Source organism: Centroberyx affinis, unplaced genomic scaffold (assembly GCF_046629955.1).
Source record: "Centroberyx affinis isolate AG114_WGS23_722 - 3 ecotype Tasmania unplaced genomic scaffold, CSIRO-AGI_Caff_v1 ptg002479l_1, whole genome shotgun sequence".
NCBI classification, from domain to species: domain Eukaryota; kingdom Metazoa; phylum Chordata; class Actinopteri; order Beryciformes; family Berycidae; genus Centroberyx; species Centroberyx affinis.
The window spans coordinates 208,753-230,884 of record NW_027280711.1 but is presented as its reverse complement, the minus strand read 5'-3'; the positions used below and the strand labels follow the sequence as shown (position 1 = coordinate 230,884).

Genomic DNA, 22,132 nt, shown 5'->3' with positions numbered 1-22,132 from the left:
TTTCTCCTCCACCCTAATTTGCCTTTCTCAAGCTCTCTCTTTCTTTCTCATCCTTCCTGTCTTTCTCTCTCACTCTATCACACATCTGTCAGATAGATAGACAGTTTATCTGTCTGCCTGCCTCTCTCTTTCTTTCCTTCTCATTCTCCCTGTCTATCTGTCAAACTTGTCTGTCCATCTTCTGCCTGTCTGCCCCCCCCTTCTCTCTCTCTCTCTCTCTCTCTCTCTCTCTCTCTCTGTCCTCATGATCCTCATGGCGGATCCTTTATTCTATCATGGCAGCTGTGATGCTGTCGTCTTCCTCCACGTCCGCTCGGACTTTCTTGCCCACCAGGTGCTGCATCTCTTCTGGAGGGATGCCCTTTGGCTCGCCCACCTTCACCGCAAACATGTCCAGGCTCAGCACTGAGCCTTTGGGGATGGCCACCTTGGCCACCACTGACTTGCCCAGCTGGAAAACAAAAAGACAAGAGAGAACCAAAACCACAGACAGATTAATAACAAATATTCATTCCACTGGAACTCCCTGGAACTGGTTCTCAGCTTGTAGTCTTAGCCTTAGCCTTAGCCGAGTTTAGCCTTTTATTAAAAGCTGGACATCAGTCGTGGATCTTCAACATGATGAATATGATGCAGTTGGATTTATTTATTGATCAATACTACACTGGTTTATTATGGGAAGCTACGGAAGCCAAGAACGGCCGTGCTTGCAATTATTTTTTTAATGCCGTTATCTCGAGATCACGAGTTAATTATTTCGTTATCTCAAGATAACAAAGCTTGTTTTCTCGAGATAACAGGTTCATTTATCTCGTTATCTCAAGAAAACAAAAGGTCGATTTCTCGAGATAACGAGATAATTTATCACGAGAAAACAACGTTTTGTTTTCTCGAGATCACGGGATAATTATGGAGAACTCGAAAATGAGTGTCTGGTTCATTTGATCACGCCTGTTTTCAGCCTTCAAGATCACTGTCATGACTGTCGGGGAGGATTCATAACTGAACAGGAAGTCAAGGCATAAATGTGTAGTTTTGTTTGCTACAGTTACGTCATTAGAGCAGACAATCAGTTGCTACAGTTGTCCAGACGCCATCTATGCATGCTGGCATGGCACTCCTGATCTCTGATAAACATTATAAGTAATAAGAGGAAATTACATTTTGTTTTCTTGTGATAACAGGTTGATTATCTCATTATCTCGAGATAACAAAGCTCGTTTCCTCGTGATCACGAGATAAATAACTTGTGATCTCGAGATAACGGCATTAAAAAAATTATTGCAAGCACGGCCCTTTTTGGCTTCCGTAGGAAGCCCTAAACCTGAATTGATTTTAAAGCTGCAATAAGCGATTTTCCAACCACTATGGGTGACAGAAACTGCAACACATTTGTAAATAAATCACAGCAAAGCTGCTGGACTATGGAGGCCCCTAAAGACAAACCTAGCGAAGGACCGTGTATAAAGGCTAATAGCTAAGCTAACTGTACCTACGGAGACGTGTCAGATGTCTTTGCCAGATTTTTCTCCTGCTGAAGGTTACATGTCCCACAATGACAAGTGAAGAGGTAGGTAGCAAGTTTACTAGTTGAGCAAGTTTACTCACTCGCTTCATCGATTCTGCAATTACGACACTGTTTTTTCAGGAGTGGGAGGGGGAGAGTGCCGCTTTTAAATGGCAAGAGAGGAGACAAACTACTGAATGGACCGAGGAGCTTCGTTCAGGAGTGGAATTTGACAACAAGCTTTAGAAAAGAGGTGAAAACAGCAACACAGCTGGCTGCTGTGTGGATATTGGTTTATATCAGTATGTCTCAATGAAATCTCCACTTAGTACACATTAGTTTCAGGACTGGTTATAAGGGTTGATATCATTTATTGCAGGTTTAATGTGACATTTTGATCACATTCCACACAAGCATGTGAAAAACGGAATACTTGTAATTTGTTTGGAATTTTGAAAATGCTAGTTAGGGAATTTAAAAATACTGAATATTGGTCCAAAATAGCAGCTGTCAGCAATTTCAACAGTATCATTCAGTTGAACCCTTGACTCCGTTGTGACTGGACGGTCGCTGGTACAAATTCCCAGACCGGCTGGGAAAATGTGGGCGGGGGGACAGTTTGATGGTAACACAAAATGCAATGAAATGCTAAAGCCGAACAGGGAGTGAACCCACCTTGTCGTGGCAGGTCTTCTCGCAGGGTAACATCAGCTTGGTGGGCGTTCCCAGCGCCGTCTCCACCAGCCGGACGGCTCGGACCAGCTCCGCCAGCTCCGCGGGCTCCAGGGACGCCTCGTGGTCGTTTCCCTTCCAGGTCTTGTTCAAAGTCACGTGGCGCTCCACGACCTTTGCCCCCATCGCCACGGCGGCCACAGAGATGTAGATTCCCCGCTCGTGTCCAGAATATCCGATGGGGATGTCCGGGAATTCCTTCTGGTATTCCTTTGGGAGAAGAAAGAGTGGGTAAAAAACCTTCTGTCACTACTGCTTGTCTCTGCTGTGTGTTGGGTATGAATAGGTATGTATTGCCTTTTATTATGTTTGTAATGTATATTATGCATTTGGATACACCTCAATTTAGTTGAACTGAATTGAAATTAATTGAACTGAACTGATTAGAGTTTAACTGATTCAATTGATTACAGGGGAATCCTTTTATATGGGATTACAATAGGATATGCTCCACCTTCTGTATGATGTATTGAGACTGGAGGGACTTTGTGGAAGAAGTGGAAAACTTCAATTATTCAAATGAGGTCAAATGCAATTCAGCCACAGTTAGGCAATTAGAATACTGGAAGCACTATTTAATTTGTCTTGGAAGTGTGCCTAGCCGCTTTCAGAAAACGACATCGCCTGTGAGGAAGAGAAGATACAAGTTCTTCCAAACGGAATTATACGTGCTTGTGGATGAGGCAAAAAAGACTTTGTCTGCTACTTGTGGGAAACGGCTATGTTGTCGCTGTCACTGCAGCATTGCCTTCAGTACCCAGACAATGCAAGAGTAATGGATGATTGTGACATCCCTGCTGTATCTGAAATTACCCCGAGGCCAAGAGATGAAGTGTCACTAAAAGTTTGGGCAAAGTTTGGGGATGGCACGACTCTTCCTGGTGTGTGATTCCAAGTCAAGTCTTATTTCTTCCAGGAAAGTATTGCATGACATAGGGATTGCATGACTTGGCAACCTATACCCATTTTCACCTCAACTTCTGATATCCCAAATAGAATAATATGTGGATGAAACACTCTCATTGTGTTCGACCTCTCCAACTGTCCCTCCCTATGAACAAGGCAGTTTAGTGCAAACAAGACTAAGAGTCTAACAGCCCTGCAACATCGAATTTTGTGGAAGTATCCATGCCGGGACTTGAACTCGCATCTCAATCAAATCAACCCATATTAGCTAATGGAAAACACAGTGTCATCAGGGTTCTGCAGATACCTGACATCTTTAGATTGTCCCCTTTGTCATGAAGCGCTTCATCAAGAACTGACAGAACCTCACCTGAACCAGGGACCCTGGGGCCCACTCCTAGAGCTAGGCCAGGGAGCGCTGCTCACAAGCAAGCGCCTGGTGGCCATAGCGTGGGCCCGCTGCCTTGTAGGTGGTAAGCCCACAAGGCAAGAGTGATGTGGGAAGAAAAGCAAATGGCTTACTTTTGCAGCTGCAAAGGATTGACACCTATTTCACATTACATTCTGTCGCACTGCAACCATCACTGCAGCACTCCAGAAGACTCAGTAGCCAGAACAGTAGTCCAGCTTTTTACCCTCCCACAGATAATCAAGGGGGCATGGGATCTTGCTAATCCCATCTACATGTATGTTGTGGATTTGGAAAAGGCCTACAACCGGGTATCTTGAGGAAGATGCTGCTGGATTATGGGATGCTGCAGCTATTGCTGTGAGTCATTTGGTTCCTGTCCAGTTTGAGGGAGAACGATGTTTGCATTCTTGGTATTAAATCAAGATCATTCAAGGTGAATGTTTGGCCCATACAGTGTGAGATTCAAGATATTTGTGATATGTGATATTTGTGAACAGGATATCAAAGTGTAGCCAAGACCCTGAGAGTGTCCAATTCAGTGACACGAGTGTGGCATCTCTTCTGTTTGCATATGTCATGCTTTTAGCTTCATCGGACTGATCTCCAATGCACATTGGAGCAGTTTGCTGCTGTGTAATGATGTGGTCGGGATGAGGGTCGGTAACTTCAAGTCTGAGACCATGGTTCTCTCCAAGAACCTGTCTCGTTCAGGTGAGGGGTGGGCAACTGCCCCAAGTTCAGGTACGAATCAGGGTAACAAGTGAAGGTGAAAGGGATTGTGAGATTGACCACTGGTTAGGTGTCAAGCTACTGCTCCTCCACATTTAGATGAGTCAGTTGAGGGGGTTCAGGCACCTGGTAAGGATGCTCCCAAGCGCCTCCCTTTGCAGGTGAGTCACATTCTATTCTATTCTATTCTATTTTATTCATCTCACCGTGATAACTTTGAGGTTGACATCCTCAGCATCCAGAGGGTAGGCACTGGTACACTGTAGGATGGTGAAGTTCTGGTTGTGCTGCTTCACCATCTGGTAGACCCGACGCATCGTCTCCATGGACTGCATCCCGCTGGACACCACCATGGGACGGCCTGCCACAGACAGAAAGAAAGAAAGGCAGGGGAAGATATAAATAGAGAGAGCAGGAATAGGAGAAATAGAATGAGAGAGACAAGAGAGAGAGAGAGAGAGAGGGTCCTTGATATGAAAAAGGTTGAGAATCACTGCCCTAGGGTGTACTGAATTTGCATCCCAAGTTTTCAACATCATTATGATAGAAGTTATTATAATAAATATAATAATAATTATTATTATTAGACAGACAGAAATACACAGATGTGAGCCAAACATAAGTCACGCATGGGGCATTCCATAACAAATGAGGTGAAAAGCTGGAGTTTGTAGGCCAAGTGTCAGATCAAATGACAACATGAACTCTGATATTGTACTCCTGTAGGTCCCAATGGTCAAGTTGTTTTACATATATGACTTTTTATGGCCTAGCCAACTGTACAGGTTGAAGCGTCAAGAGCACTTCCTGCTAATTTTTGTTTTTTTAATTCCCTCATATCCCTCATGCATAAACACATTTCATGGACACATACAGCATACCTTATTCCTTAATAATTTTGAACTTTCTCCCTCAGTCTGTCTATTTGCCCATCCTACTCCCCGCCTACTCTACTCACCTCGCCACACCTACAGTGGGTGTGTCTGTGCACCTGTCCCAAGCATCACCGAACCAGACTAATATATTTGTCAGGAGTATCTATTTAGTCCATAGCCTGGACTCAAAGGGATGGCAAATCCAACATTTTCTCAGGACAACAGAAACTCTCACAAGCACATTTGCATTTTTGATTATTTCAAACTACACAACACTTTCTCCAGCAACCTGTGTAACTGAAGGTAAGTTCAGGTAACAGTAATTCAAGGTTACTGTACCTGCTTTACTGAATTTCATACCTACAATATATATATTGTCAAATAGTTTGTGCCTTAATTATAAAGTAGAATCAAGGCATTAAAAAAAATAGGACTATGGGTCGGTTTACTTCTACAGAAGATATTTTGAAATTTCCTCCAAAAGGATTAAGAAATGATTTGCTCCAAAGGAAAAAAGAAGATTTTTTTTTTTCATAAAGAATGAAGAATAAACAGAATATAATATATATAATTAATGAAGCATTGATACATGTGCCTCATACCTTTCTTTGCAGTTTTCTCAAGATAGGGGAAGTTGTTGGCATCGCAGGAGGCAACTTTGAAGAAAGGCACATCCAGCTCATGGAGGAACTCCACAGCCATCTATGGGAATTATGGAAATGTAGATTTTTTTTTTTTAATGTAGATATCTCAAGAACACATGTACAGTACTGCTCCTCCATGAATCTTTCAGGAGAATGCAATGAGGTATTCTTGCTTGATAAGGAGAAGAATTTCAACTGGACGGGTGAAAAAAAAAAAAGTCACTCTCAGTCTTACCTCGTCCATTCCAGAGGCAGTGAGGAAAATGCCAATCTCATTTGCATACTTTTTCAGCTCCCTGTACTGCTCATGGCTGAACTCCAAATGCCGCTTGTGTTCGCCGTAGGTTTCCCCCCAGGAGTGTTTGGAGTTGTAGGGCCGCTCCAAGGCTCGCTTGCTGAACTTGTGCTCCAGTTCACTCTTCTGGAACTTTGCGCAGTCAGCACCGCAGTCCTGAGATGACAGGGGCACACGGAGAGGAGAGGAAAAGGAAAGGAGAGGTGGTGAAACTGGGTTAACTTCGGCAGCACAGAACAATTGGCAGCTTCTTTACAGGCACATTTCCCCCTCCGCAATGTTACCTTTGCCATCTTGATCATTTTCTTGGCAATCTCAATGTCTCCCTGGTGGTTCTGTCCGATTTCAGCAATGATGAAGCACGGGTGGGAGCCTCCGATCGTTCTACCGGGACACAGTTCAAATTGCAGAGGCATTCTGGTGATGTAGGAACAGGAGTGCTGAGTGAAATAACTGAGATGATGCGGAAAGGTCTCGAGGCCTGGTATGGTCAAATGTAGATGTGAGGCTGGAGATGTCACAGGTGGGAGAGGCTGGAGCCACGGGATCCCTCGCTTTTTATAGCACCTCAGGGATCCCGCCTGGATAATTGTGATGTGCCTACACATTGACACAGCCACACCTTACAGATAGAGTCACACACACACACACACACACATACATACACACAAACACACACACACACACACACACTTTTTGCCTATTGTAAACAGGGTAAACCAGTCAAAAACTGGCAGCCAGCCAGTCATGCACACACACACACACACACACACACGCACACACACACACACACACACACACACACACACACACATCACTGAAAACCACACCATTCAAAGCAGATACTGGACAGAGGAGACAGTGTATCGCAGTGAGAAGAATGACCTGTTGTACTGCTGTGGCCCATATTGTCTTTATAGTTCAGATGTTGGACCCTACTGTATGTGTAGAGTTCCTATAACCAAGAAACCAGTGGTCACCGCAAGCTTCCCAACCGCTGCTATCCTTGCAGACTTCTAAAAGCTATGATGCAATAAATGACCTATTCACAGTTTATTTGCACGAGGTCCCGACTGCACGAACGTACCTCTTGAAAGGTGACACGTTTGCCCCCGCTCGTACGAAAACCTCGTAACTGCGATTTTGGTGCGGGTTTTTTGCTTCAGTTTAAAGGATTCAGTGGTCTTCTACGGCTCGGGAAAATCCTGGTGTGTGATGTTTCAAGTTTCAGAAGCTGGTCTTGCAAGTTTAGACGCATTGTTTGATAGCTAAAGAATGAAACCGATGGGATCGCACACACGATCGGTTTCGCTGATAATGAATACAAATGTCTGCACTGATTTACTTTGTGTTGTTTCACTGGTGAGTCAGGGTGGTGCAGTGAGGGCTAAGACCATAAAGATAGAACTGTTTTGTCTCTATGGGTAAGGTCTTTGTCAGGTCTTCCAACCAGACAAACTGGCTTCAACTCTCATACATCATACATGCATGGGGAGCATCCGTCTTGATGAAGTGTCCTTGAGCAAGACACTGAATCCCCTACCAGCTCCGTGGCTTTGGAACGAGCTGCCTGAGGAGATAAGGCTAGCAGAATCAGCGACTTCTTTTAAATCACGTCTTAAAACCCATTTTTGTAGACTTTGTTTTATGTGATGTCGTCTTTTTTATCTTTTTAGGATCTTTTTTAAGTGTCGTGTCTTTTGTATTTTCATCTTAATTTTTATCTTAATTTTTATCTTGCTTTTATTTGATTTTATCCTTACTGTTTATTTTGGTTTTCATCTTCACGGTTATCCTAGTATTTACTTGAATGCTGCTCTTTTCCATCTCTGTTTATTATCGTTTCATTGCTTTTTAAATTCAAATTTTGAGTATTCTGCTTTTATTTTGACTGTCAAAGCACTTTGTAAACTCTGTTTTTAAAGGTGCTACATAAATAAAGTTATTATTATTATTATTATAAGTGTCATATGACTGGCATGTGATACTCTCAGGTGAGATGTCACGTGTTATCCAATGTAAATTACACCAAGGGGATTTTCTGTCACATTCGCTTGCATGCAATAAACTATACCTATCATTATGTCTAGGCATTTCTCTTACTCCACCACATCTGGCCTCACAGACACTGTGCTGTTACAAACCTTATTCACATGGTGGCCATCTTGAATACTCAGGGTGGGAAACACTATTGTCCAGCTCTGTTCTCTTGTTGTGGACCAAGATACATAGAGAAAACGTTGTATTGTATGGCTCTGTTTTAGGCTAGAATAACTGCTTTCTTCCTTCATGTGTCTATGTGTAATCAGATGTTCAGAATTAGAAGGACAGGTGCCATGCATTCCTGGGACAGTGGTGTGATCCTGAGACAATGCTGTTCATTCCTGTAATAGCGATGTCATCTTTATGTTTCCTTGTCTAGGAGACACTTTGTCTAGGAAATGTTTGGCCTTGTGTGGCCGGGTCCATATAAAGTAACTCCCTTCAGAGAACTGTATCAGTACTTCTGCTGTGCACTTCTCTCCATGCATGTATCATTAAAGAGAACACTAAATCGGATGATGGTGAAATAGTCTTTATTTCAGTTTTATTCTTCGATTGGCGTACAGCTCCCTATATGAGAGACCGGACTCTCTGCTATACCACTGAGGTGAGTTAGGGGTCCGAGGGATTCTCCCCACTGGAGAGATCCTGAGAGGGAAAATATTGAGGGAATCCCTCTCCAGAAAACTAGAAGGGCACTCGGAGAGTGCAGACCTCCGCCAAGGTTCGTGCTGTTATTGCTTGTTCGTCAGATCTGGATCCGCTCCAAAATTGAATGGGTTCTTCCTTGACCCATGCTACACCCTTCCACAAGGTTTCATGAAAATCGGGCCAGTAGTTTTTCCGTAATCCTGCTAACAGACAGACAAACAAACAAACAAACGGCACAGAAAACATAACCTCCTTGGCGGAGGTATAACGATGTTGTCATGTAGCCCTGAGTAAGGTTGCTTACGAGGATTTTATATTTTATGTTTCATTTATTGTATTTAAAAAATAATAATAATAATAATAATAATAATAAAAAGGTTGCCTTGGCATGGTAACCAGGAGGATATAGGTTTGCCCTGGTATGGTGGCCAGGATGCCCTGAGTAAATATGCTCAGGATGATTTTATTGTAGGCCTGCTTACTGCTCTGTGCAAGCTTAGGCTGCCCTGGTAAATTACCTGGGAGGGTTGTATGTTGCCCTGGTAAGTTAGCCAGGAGAGTTGTATTTTAATGATTGTATTTCATTGTATTTGATTGTGTTTTATTCTCTCTCCTAAGCAAGTTGGCTCAGTAAGATGTTTTTCTAAAACTGGAAACTGGCTAGACAGCGGTGTGTCGCCAGTGTGAGAGTGATTACTCAAAATCTAAAAATCTAAAAATATCAAATGGCATCCGATTCTGTTTTTTCTTTAAGACTAAAATATAGAGATGGGCACCCAATATCTGTCTTTGATGCTTACGGTTTGACTATATGGAAAATTAGAGTGTTCAATTCTCATTAGATTACAAGCCTTAAAGGTGGAAAGGTGTAATAGATGATGAGCATTCATTTTTGATTTCCCCTCAGGCTCAGGTGTTTTTGTTGGGTCGGGATTTGCTGTGTAAGCTACATGCCACTCTGTATTTTTTGCCACAGGATGAAGTTATCAGTGAGCTAAATTATTGGATTCTATACAGGTCACAACTTTGTTTAGTTGGTCTGTCCCAGCAGATGTGTTTTCAAGTGAGGACTTATTCTCTATGACAACTATACAGGCTATATCCAAACATAGTCATGGCACGCACATGCTTACTGTTTCTACATTGTTTTTCCACCTTAAGGGAAGTTATCCGTTCTTATACATGGGAGTTGTAATTTATCTGTACAACATGCACACTGATGACCGCACCACACCTCTTCCCCTCCACAGAAAGAAGAGAGCTGACAAAGCAAGAACTTCTCTCCACTGACCTCCTCCAAGGAATCAACATACTGTATATGAGGCACTGATTAGAATGCATCGTGCAGCCTTTGGCACTCCTAAAGTATGTGGGTTGGGTCCGGTCTCAGGGGTTCAGTATACCATACATAGCAGTACCATTAACTCCATGTCAATCTTGTGGTTCCCTAGATGCTTATCAGAGTGATACTTATTTAGTCACCGATTCAATTTGATTTTAGTATCCTCCCTACTATACATCCTTAGTGTATGTATGAGGCAGCTTGTAATATCACTATGTCAATTGATGAGTTCTTTTCAGCCAGTTCTGCCTGACCAATGTCAAAATTGGGATCCTAATGATTCGCATAGTCATCGTCGGATAGTACGAGCTTATTTCTCACATTGTCCTTGAGGGCCTATATAGGTTATGCAATAATACTGTGTATACAGAGAGTACTGCGTGGTCTGGTAGATGTGCTCTAGTTTCCGTCATAATGCCTTTGAGTCCATGGGAGTTCTTAGTGTCATTCTTCTCAAAATTAGGATGGACTAGTTACTGCTTTATCTTAAAAGCAGAATCTGTTGCTGAATCTGTTGACAAATGTGTTAAATGTCAGTTTTCAGGATATTTTCGTGGCCTCATTCAAACGCTACAAACTCGTCCAGCTGCATCCAATCTTGGTGATTAGTTTATATTCTGGTTTTCATGGTGATCAAGAGCCAAATAACCCCCCCCCCCCCCCCCCCCCCCCCCCCCTTTTAAATGCCAGCTACAATGCAACAAATGACCAATGATCACACTCAGAACATAGGTGTGTGAGAGACTGGGCTGATTTCTCATCTGAAAAACTGTGCACCAAGAAACCACAACATTTCTTCTTCTTGTAACTGTACTCAAGACCTTTTAAGTTTAGATATCAGTTCACATCATTAAGATTTTTCACAAACCTGCTCACACATTAAATCAATTAATTATCAAAGTAGAACCGCATTCCTGAATCACAGAATAACATCCAATAGCCAAAGAATGACAGACAACAAGTTTGATTCACTTTTTACTGGAGATTGAAATCAAATGGACAATGAACACGCATGATCAAGCAACAGTTGGCTAACATCTAGTTCTCTTTAAAACCACAATTGTCTAATTTCAATGACAAATGTTTTTGTATACTGTATTTATATATATATATTGCCTTCTGTATATGTACATAGGTACACGCATAGAGTACATACACACACCGTTGTAGTTTAAACACACATACAAACAGGTCACATTTATTGTAATGACTGGACTTTGTTCATTTCCTGACTGGAGAGGGGGAGAGGCTTTTTTTTTTTTTTTTCAAAAAAGGAAATGCATAGATTGAAAAATTCAACACGATATGCCACAAGCCGGCTCTACACACACGGTTCAAAGTACACACACTGAATTGGGAGTTTCGTCTTACAGAGAGTTTGGTCCTTAAAAAGAACAGCGACAAGAAAAGAAAAATAAATCTGTATATACTTTTTTTTTTTTTTTTTTTTTAAATGATGGAAAAAGGCGATGGAGGGTTGGAGGGACGAGGAAGGGTAAAACATCGATCAACCCTCATTAGGTCGGGGTGCCGTAGGAGTACGGCATCATGGGAATGATACTGTTCAGCGGGTTGTAGTGTAGCTGTGGACCTGGGAGGGTGGGGGGTGGGGGGGGGATCGCTTTGCACCCAAACAACCATCAACCCTTCCCTTTTAGTGTCCCAGCTCTCCACCCTTAACCCTCATAGGGGTGTAACACAAGACCACAGACCAAAAGACCTGATGCGGAGCTAACTGGCCTTGATGTCAGGACAAAAAACAATGGGGGGAAAAAGGAACTGCGAGGTCTTTACTGGTCTGTGGAAGAAGTGCGGACAGGTATAAACCCTTAAGTGGAGCAGAAGAGGGCGAGTTGGGGCTTTAAGGCTAATCTCTACAGCACACAGAGGGGTTAGGAGCTATATCCTTACACTAGGAAACACAGCGGGGGCGGTGCGTGGTAATAGGACATGAATAGATGCCTTCAGAATACAGACGGCGGGACGTGGGTAGGCGGGCTGGTCAAGTGTGTGTGGGTGTGTGTGTGTGATATCGATATGATATGGAATGAAAACGACGGCCCAGGCCCAGCCTAGCGGACCAGCGGGGACTGCTTCAGGGAGATGAGGACGGAGCGCATGCGGGACACGTCTTTGGCCTGCTTGCTGGACTTGGGGTTGAAGTCGCAGAGCCGGGCCACCCGCTCCCACTCCGTGCCGGGGTTGCTCTCGTCCAGGTCCGAGATCATGGCCTCCTCGGCCGCCCTACAGACGAGCGGGGGGAGGAAGAGGGGACAAGGGATGGGAGAAAGAGTGCGTTAGTGGGGGGGGGGGGGAGAAGAGGCGAAGACACAGATAGCTACACACACGGCCCGGAGAGAGTCCTCTGCTGATCACCAACACACACACACACGGAAAGCCATCCAGTGCTGCTTACTGGGCTCTACTGTGTTGATTCTGGCAGGGTTCCTTCACCGTTTGCTTCGATTGAAAGGAAGTAAAAACTTCAGCACAACAGGTTCGGGGAGAAAGTACTTGGAACTTTTTTTCGACTACTATAACCAAAACGGACAGAGCAGTCATTAAAGTGGGTTTCTGGGCTCAGTGCGGTCTGTTGCTGGTTCAGCAGAGTCTACCTCAGGGCGGGACGGTCCAACCACCACACGGAAATAAACATCCATCTGTCTTTTGTGCTCACAGAGGAAAATAAGCTTCATTCACTGTGGCATGCCCCCCCCCCCTCCCGCCCCCAAACTCTTGTTTACACATTACAGTACAGTTACCTGCTTTTTTTTTTTTTTTCCAACTCTCCACAACAATAAAGGGGGCGGTAGCTATTAAAACACCGATATGAGAAATCAAAAACATAAAAAACAAATAAACCGAAGCTGAAAACGTCGTCGTAAGGATCGGTAAGCGTTTTTTTTTTTTGGTTGGTTAAAAATGCAGTTCCGTGCAGAACTGGGGGAGGGCAGTTCGCCCGCACCCATACACTTCCAACTTGCCCTTTGGTTTCGTAACTTCTGAGTTCTCTTTGCTGTGCAAGGTCCAAGTATAAGGATGTCGGTCTCATCTGTATACTTGTCCTCGATTTAAAAAAAAAAAAAAAGAACGACAGCGGCAAGTTCTGTTTTTTAACCAAACCCAAAAGAGCCGGAAGCACTACTGGGCCTTTGCCATGCATTTTGCTGCGGCTGGAAAGCAGGCCATTTTGACGTGTGGCAAAGACTAGAAAAAATGCTTAAAAAAGTTTTTTGGGATTTTGACGTGAGATGTCGTAATCTTGGGAAGAATCAATTCGTGCTTTTCTTGGGTTGAGGTATTCTTAACCAAACTACCAAACCAAAATTTAAAAAAAAAAGGGAGATTTACGCTAGAGGGCTTACCACACAAACACCTGAAATGAAAATACAAAGGGAAAAAAACAACTACAAAATAAATAAATAAATAAATAAAAATGATTCAATGCCACAATCATAAGACAAGACATTTTGAGATGCAAGCCACAGATTATGGCGAAACAAACTCAAGCCCTCACCCGAACCCACCCGCAAAGATAGTAACCGTTCCACTGCCATGGGGTTTTTTTCCTAGATGCTAGTGGGATTTTTCTACCCCTCCTCCCCGGCCCCAAATCCCAACTACTGACTACAACACGGTACACACAGCAAGATGGGGATGAGAAGCCAATGAACATTCACTGTCACAACCAACTACAAGTACACACGGGACTAGAAGGACCACAACATCACAGAAGGGACATTACACCCCAACTTCTACTTAAGGCAGTGGATCTAGCTAAGGTAAACTGGGCATCCGGGCAATACATTCTCATCTAATACAGGCACTACTGCATCTATCCCCTGAACAAAAAAAAAAAAAAAAAAAGAAATTGTTTGGATGTTCTGGGGTTTTATATTTTTACTTAACTGGTCTAGGCGGTAGCAAGGATGGTTAATGTGTGTGCTTTAAGGTGCATAGGAAAAGAAAACAGGGAGAAACAGTTTCACAAGTCAGAATATAGAAGAGATAGAGAGGGGAGGGGATGAAATGAAATAGAACAAAAATGAGCTAAATGCAGATGTCAAAAGCCAGCATGCAAAAGCAACATTGTTTTTTTTTATATTTCCTCCCCCCCCAAAGTGTTCTCCAAAGTGCTTAGCGTGCAGCCTTTGTGTATATGTTGCCTTTGGTTGGGGGGGGATATACTGCCTCAGGCCGCTCTTCTGTCAGACACGGGGACATTGCGGACACAGTCGCACCGGCAGTAGGGAGGAAGAGGATGTGCTGTGAAAATGCTGAGCCTTAAAGCGAGGGGTTCATTTGGATTTAGGGAAATCCTGCACACGGGCGTACAAAAGGCCGCATTGAGGTGTGCACATTAAGAGTCCTCTACCTTCTCGTTTGGCTGATGTTGACGCCGCCTTCCCATTTACAAGGCAAAGGGATTTTGCATTCGGGGGTCACCGGCATGCAAGCGTATTTACATGGGCGTCTGAGCTCATTTGCATTAACAAATACAATGAAAATGTAACGCCAAACTTCAAAGAGGAGGACAGCTCGTCAGCCAACCTGAGACAAAGTACAGCCAAAAAAAAATCTATCAAAAGTCTTTACCAGGGAAGATGCCAAAATATTAATTATAGTATTAAAACAGTGTTTAGCATATTTAACTATATCGTTCTTTTTTTTCCCCCAAGTAACTCCCAAGTAATCCAATGGCAAAACCAAAGGCTGCACTGCTAAGGCAGCTGGATAGCCAGCTAGGCAACATTAGCATGTCATTCTGTAGCACGGCAGGAGCTACACAGCAGCTAACATTCTACTTAAGCATAAATACAGTTCGGTTTGAGGCATTTGTGTATCCATGAAGTGGCATCAATGAAATCTTCATTCCATCCTGGCTCTGGTACGGCATTTTTAGCTGGGCCCGCTGTGTAAAGATGGCTTAAGACCAATTTAAGAACCAAAGTAAGGAACAGCTGACTATAGTAGCTGAACACAGCTACCATGTAATGACAGGTTTCTTTGCGCTGCATGTCTACTCTTAGATTAATACAGAACAAAGTTTGTAGTACAATATGTTTTTTGTTTAATTTTCTCCATTGTGTCTGCTTTACTGCTTTCGCGCCACTTAATGTAATGTTGTCCTTTTTCTTTCTTATCCTTATGATTTATAGTTGGAGAACTTTCATTAGCTGTTCAATCAGAAATATGCTGCTTTTGCCAACTTTGTGTCTTTATTTTGGTTTTCAAATTGGCCTTTAATTCAATTCCAGGTGGCGTTAAAATCTTAAAAAGTAAATAAATACCTTGAGTATGAGAAAACAACAGAAAATCAACTGTTAAGGGTCATGAAGTCCAATTGTGTTTAGTAAAGCACACACAATGGAAAGAACAAAAAACAAAAACAAAAAAAAGACAACTTGCTTATTGTACTACAAACCTTGTGGCCGTGCAACGCAAGAATCCTGTCACTGCATGGTGAAAACATAGAACCTCTAACAGCTGTATTTAAGACATTTTTAAGACCTTAAATTTTGAGTTATTCAGACTTCTTGTAGACCAGCAGATACCCCACAAGTACGGAGTCCCACCACACACACAAATGCACTGAGTGAGAGGCTATACAGTCAAGTGTGTGTGCATGGCACGATACGGAAAATGAGTCTGGTAGAGATTCAGAGGAAGGAAATCGGGCCTCCAAGAACAATGCCAACTCTGCACATTGATAAAGAGTGAAATCATGACTCATTTTACAGAGTAACTCCATGGGACTGGTTCCCCAAGTTCAATTAGAAGCCTCAGAAGAAACAGTTATAAAAAAAAAAAAGGGTTAGGTGATTGTGATATTAACACCAAATCCAGTTGGACACACAATTGCTTCAAACAAACCTACAAGCAAAATTCTACTACTGGAAAATATAATGTCTAGACTAACTCATTTAGGGGAAATCACATATTTACAGAGACTGAAGTACAAACAAAACACCGTTTCTGTGAGAGTTCATACAATTATTTAAGCAAGTGTTAATTGTCGGAAACTCAAACGTTATGAAATAAACATTTGCGAAATGCTTTGGTGAAATGACGTGACGGGAAATGTAACGGTATATAGCCAGGTGGATGATGAGAGTATAAAAAAAATAAAAAATAAAAAATCAACATGGGCATAGCGGTGATAGAATGAAGAGTGATTCCCATGGATGTGAGCGATGGAAGAGCTTAGCGATGGCAGTGTGGTGACGTGCAGTCATTCATGATATACAACTATAAATAACATGCGGACGGATGGTGTGAAAACTATTACTGCAGTTTAGATTTAACAAAAAAAAAAAGGGGGCTACCAATTACCTATGAAAACAAAAAAAGAAGAAAAATTAACAAATTGTGTTTAGAAATTTCAGTGGCGTCCAAATGGTTACAAATGAAAAATGAAATAAAAACATAGGGGGGGGAGGGAAGTGTGGGCTAACTAATAAGAAGATGAATGTCAATGGATGGATGGCGGGAGCTGATGACAATGTGGAAAAAAAAAAAGAGAGACACAAAACAAATGAAAAGGAGGATGTTAGTTGGAGCAACATACACATAACCAATGAGCTCAGAGAAGGGCTGCTTGTAGAAGTCTTCGTCCAGCACCCTGGACAAACATCCGCCGGAACGACAGAGCAGCAAGAAGGCAGGAGAGAAGAGAGACAGCGGTAAAAGGGAGGAGAGGAACACAGGCAATACAGGTTACCAGAGAAACAAAAAAACAAAAAACAAGAAGAGTATTAGCACAGCGTCCGCCCACGGCCGTATAATGAAAGGTTCGGGTCTTGGGAGTGAGCGCCGAATAGAGGGGTCTGAATGGGAAAAGGCTCGTTTTAACAGCTGACCTCCCGCAGATCTTTCATTATACGGCTTGGCGATCCCCAAAACACACCGACTCTCCACACTGAAAACAAAGACCTGCTTCTGAACAGACTGCCGAAAGGGTCCGATATCTCACGGTGCTGAAAATAAGTCCGAAAGAGGGAATGCCCACCTCGCCAATTCTTTTCACTATACAATTTGGTGCCAGCATGTACCAGCTTTCTACATTACATTAAGTTCTATCAGTTATCCGTTTTTACCGTTCTGTGTTTAGCGATTCAAGCGCATTAACCCTGGCTAAACCCGGGCTGCTGGTAGTTTATTATTAATGGGACAGGAGGACTACGGTTACAGCGGAGAAGCAACTAGGCGAGGATCCGAGCCGTTAAACCCGTCCATCCGTTGACAACTGCGTTTTTATATAATATCTCAATTTCATTTTACATTAGAACAGGCCTTCTGCCAAATGATGGGTTACCTACCAAAACGGCTGGTGGAACACACCGGTCTATTGAGCGGCGCGACCGTAAAGTATCTGCAATGCAAAATCTGTGATAAAAGACAACCTCTCTTTGTAGCATCTCGTTCTATTCTAACCTTCAACTAAAACTAGGCAGTAGGATCTTTTAAGCCCTAAGCATGTGTTAGGGATGATCAATTATATTCAGATTAACTACATGCTATCTTGCCATCTTTAAGAAGCCCATTTCATATAACGCGCCGTTTCATGGGCTGTAAAACAGTGTGGCCCAGTTGCCAACACGGAGGAGGAAGAGGTTGAACAGATCTAACATACTATCAGGAGTGAAATGAATGGAAAGTGAACAGGACACCAAAGCAGGCCTCGCTATCAAAAATGGGGCATTTGGCTATCAATTCATGTGACATTCTGCAGTAACAATACTTGGAGCAGGTGCAGTCTACCTACAGTGCATCTGCATCCCCTTTGGCTTATTATTATGCTTGAAATGGTGACTATAGTCCTGTTAAAAGAATTCTACAATGGTTTTCACTGTTAGACCATATCGATATCTTGTGCTAGGTAATACTTTGACAAACATAAATGGAGGAGACAGATTTTTTTTCCCCAAATACATAAAAAGTATGTTTAGTTTTAGTCTTGCCGTTTTCTAGTTTTTTGCCGCCATCCCATGTTCCTCATAGAAAAAATAACTGGAGCAACAGGGTATCTGCAAGTTCCAGAAAGCCCAATCTAAGACTTTTTTTTTTTAAAGCTATCCAGAATTAAATTTAAGACCAAAACCAGCCTATGTCTGATTGAAGACATAGGCTGTCAATCTATTTCTGTTCATCATTTCCTTCCAAAACAATGCTCAAGAGTCTATTGTCTTCAATCTTGACTTATCATACCTACCAACATTTGCTTCTAGAAATAAGAGCCCCCCCCCCCCCATTAATCTAATACTTGTCAAAGACTTTCTACATGGGTGACATCCTCTCCACATTAGCCATCAGTCTATTTCCATTCATTCTTGCATCAAGTCTCCCACACCCAGGTCCAGTATCTAGTGCTGACTTATGATAATCATGGTAAATTATTAGAATAACTCGTATATAAAGCCACTTGTTTTTGTTGCCTACATCACAATCAACTGTTTTTCCACTAATTTTATGTAGCAGTGATGCTACGTAAATAATCATTTTAATTTTTCTAGCTCTGTGTCCGCGTTGGTTCCGCATGTGGTTCTTCTGTAGTAACAGCAGCTTTCTTTTAGCATAATCATACCAATTCTAAACAGTAAATAAACGTGTGTATTTGGGATTTTAGGAATTTGTGGTTTCCGTTTAATCTTTTAGCAGCGTTTCCTTGCGGTGCCTGCGCTCCACTGTTGAATAGAGCAAACACTGCTATCAAACAGACACACACTGTCAAGTCTATTCTTATTTTTGGTAACATCCGCCCTCCCTCGCCGTTATCACTCAGTTTCCGTTCATCCCTCCGTTCACCCCCCCACCCCCGTTCGAGGCCAGTACCTGTTGTTGACTTTGGTCTTCTCCAGCTGCTCGTTCTGCCGGGTGTGCCACTCCTCCAGCTCCACCTTGGCCTTGTCCTTCCACTCCGACTCCTGCTTGCGAGAGTTGGCGTCTGGGGGGGGGGGGGGGGAGAGGCGAGCAGGGAGGGAGAAGGAGAGAGAGAGATCGGAAGGAGGAACGGTTCAAGAGGGAATCTGTGAATACAGCGTTCGAACAGACCCAAATGCTATCCAAGAGGTCTGCTGGGTTTGAACCTCCAATCTTTGTTTACATGGCGTATTGGCCTGTACTCACCTAGCACCTCCAGCCTCTCTCTCTGCTCTTCCCTCCACTTGCGCAGGCTTTCAGGTTCGGCCTGCAGCCGGTCTGCGTTGGAGATGGCTGCGTAGGCGTCTGACGGGCCGTTGCTTTCCTGACGAACAAGGAAGAGGATGATAGGCAGGGATAACAGCAAACTGTAGGTCTTTTTTTTTTTTTAACTGCATTGACAGGAAAGTGTTTCAACAATGGCAGGTGAGGAATTCGTGAATGATTTAATTATTTAAGCATCCTCAGGCAGGCCACAAGCCAACGTCTGGAGGTTGTTGTCCATCCTAAAATTCCAAATTGCCTGGTCAAACAGTGAGAGTTGCTAGTAAATTGTGGAATCAGCTATTCTAGCCAGTCTATTGTTCCAGTAGGCTTACAGTATATCTGTTCCTAAAAAGGCAGCTGTAAGCACTCAGAGGCTTCAACCAAAAATATAACAAATCCAGCCCACTGGTGTTTTATCGCCTAAGCTTCTCTTGCTGCCAGGAAGAAGCCCTGACAGTGCAAAAACACAGTTACGTTGGAGTGACAGCACAGGAAAAGGGAAGTTGGAGCTGTTCCTCCAGCCAGAGATTCAAACCTCTGAGGTTCACTGTGACTGCACAAAATGACTAAAAAAGAAATATAACAAATACTGTTTTGATTTTAGACAATGAGAATGCTGCAACAAAGCAAAAAACAGGAGAATGACACTTTTCTTCACCAATGTAATATGTTGAAAATAACATTTCGCTTATGCAATGTAGCCGTTAGCCAAAACAATAAGAACATTGAGTAAGAGGTGTTGAGGACTATGCTCAGACAAGTCCGTGGAGGAAAAGAGACGGGCCCACACACACGCACAGTTCCCAAGAGGCAGCAAGGAAAGCCCTTTCTTCTCAATTTCAACTTGGTTTAAGTCAGTAAAAAGCAAGGCTAATTTAGCCCGTTTTTGAGCACAGCTGTAGTCAAAAAACATTTATCTGAAAACATTCATTTTCCCCCAAAATGCCAACCAAATGGAGGAGGAAAGCGTGGCCAGCCCCTCCCCCACCTGATGTCATTGGCCATCGGAGATGTTTGATTGGGCAATGTGACGATGTGTGGACATCAAACAACCCTATTCTGTTTAGCTCTCCAATACCAACACAACAGAAAAAGTCTACAACAAATAACAGAAAATCTGTTTGCTGGTACGTTTGAAATTTTTAGAGCAGAATGGTTAAGCAAGGAAACAAAGTTTTACCCCATGAAGCTCTCCGTTGATAGCACCATCTAGAAAGAGACATGGGGAAACAGTTGTAGATTAGTAATTATAAATCAAGCATAGATATGCAAGCTGGCAAACAAAATGACAAAATGCAAATAGATACGCAAATACCAAGAACTGCCTTTAGGGATGCTCCATTACAATCTACATTTTTTCTCCAATTAACGTTACAATCATCATTTTGGGCACATCAGTGAAACGTTGCATTGATACACAGGATATCCTATGATTTTCCTTGTATTACAAAATATGACAAGCCAGCACTTTTGACCAACAAAATTGCTCAATATCCTGACTTCCTTGAAGCTGCAGCTAGCTAAGCAGTTGAACGGCCAAAGGTCACGAGCTCTATCAATCTCCTCTTGCAGCTATAACGTTAACTGCCAAACTGCCGACAGCTCTACAGCTAGCGCTGCCCCGTAGCAAGTTGTCAAGCTTGATAGGTATCAATGAATGACAGGGCCACACAGGGCCGTGCGGAAGTTGCTGCTAAATTCCCATTCATTTGTAAAGGTGGCCGTTACCTTGAAACATCCCATGTTGTCAACATTAACCAACAGTCCACTGTTTTCTTCATCATGCTCGCGCCAGTCCTCTAAATTCGCCAATTTGAGCCGACAGAGAGTTCCTGCTAGCTAACGTAATTTAGCTAAGGTTAACGTTAACGTTAGCGTTAGCAAAGCCCACTTGGCTAATTTGCTACCTCAGCTAGCAAACTGGCGAGGAGAGAACATCAACTACCGTTTGAATTTAGGACCAAAATAAATGAACGGTCAACGTTAACTAAACATTGTGCTCAGTAAGGACGGTTAAAGTTAGATAGGTGCGTGTAAATTGAAGTAATTTAGGTTATCTCCGTTTGATCCAGCAGTGACCAACCGTTTGAGTCTCCTAGTGACGAGGGGACCTCTCCGCTGTCCAGGATGCTGAAGCCTTCGTCGTTTTCAATCCCCGCGATCTCGCTTTCCTGTTGGGCCAGGAACGCTGCAGCGGGGTCCTCCTCTGACCCGACGCCGTTACCGGCGGCAGGCGCGTTCAGCATGTCAAAATCGTCCATGTTCTATCTACTTAACGGCAGGACAAATGTGGAAAACGTTGACCGTACTGAAAACGGTGAGCAGGTGTATCAGTTGACCGAGCAGATTAGCTCTGCGGGAGGAGGGACGAAGAAAAAAAAACCTAGTGACAACAGCTACGTTAGCGCAGCGGAAACGGGTGAACAGCCAATCAGAACACCTTGGTAAGCGATTGACAGCACGGAGCACCAACCGCACATCAGCTGCCTCAAAATTGGACCAATGAAATCTTTGCAACTCTCATACGTATGGATCCCATGATCTCCTGCGAGTTGTCAGAGCTTTGAAGAAAAAGCCGCAGTCCGTGATTATTTTTTACGGTCTAGGGGAAAAGCAGATATATCACGCAGGGTGGGGAGGTGCATGATCATACTCATATCATTGCAATTAATTATATAAGTATAGAGTGCAAGAGTATAATTAACGCATATCATTGCCATTGTAATTTATTAGTCATTGGATATATAAAATGCTGTATTTGAAAATACTCTATCCATGGCCCCTTCACACCAGTGTTTTCACTGCATATG

General features: G+C 43.0%; 2 protein-coding genes across 6 annotated transcripts; both read right to left on the bottom strand.

Annotated features, from left to right (window-relative positions):
* Window positions 1-265: 265 nt before the first annotated feature.
* LOC139656451 (N-acetylneuraminate-9-phosphate synthase-like) lies at window positions 266-8,644 on the bottom strand. Its single transcript, XM_071534037.1, has 6 exons — window positions 6,385-8,644; window positions 6,041-6,256; window positions 5,764-5,863; window positions 4,493-4,647; window positions 2,183-2,449; window positions 266-451 (listed from the first exon to the last, which is right to left on the bottom strand). The coding sequence occupies exons 1-6, from the start codon at window positions 6,706-6,708 to the stop codon at window positions 266-268; spliced, it is 1,248 nt and encodes a 415-aa protein (XP_071390138.1). The 5' UTR covers window positions 6,709-8,644.
* A 2,454-nt stretch (window positions 8,645-11,098) lies between these two features.
* Window positions 11,099-21,670, bottom strand: clta (clathrin, light chain A). Of its 5 annotated transcripts, XM_071534047.1 has the most exons (7): window positions 21,406-21,670; window positions 20,503-20,531; window positions 19,263-19,380; window positions 18,969-19,080; window positions 16,705-16,758; window positions 14,046-14,081; window positions 11,099-12,380 (listed from the first exon to the last, which is right to left on the bottom strand). In XM_071534047.1, the coding sequence occupies exons 1-7, from the start codon at window positions 21,581-21,583 to the stop codon at window positions 12,209-12,211; spliced, it is 699 nt and encodes a 232-aa protein (XP_071390148.1). In that variant the 5' UTR covers window positions 21,584-21,670; the 3' UTR covers window positions 11,099-12,208. The 5 variants fall into 5 exon arrangements, with proteins under 5 accessions (XP_071390148.1, XP_071390149.1, XP_071390150.1 ...); XM_071534048.1 differs by lacking the exon at window positions 14,046-14,081 and having other exon boundaries at window positions 20,503-20,525; window positions 21,379-21,670; XM_071534049.1 differs by lacking the exon at window positions 14,046-14,081.
* Window positions 21,671-22,132: the final 462 nt, after the last annotated feature.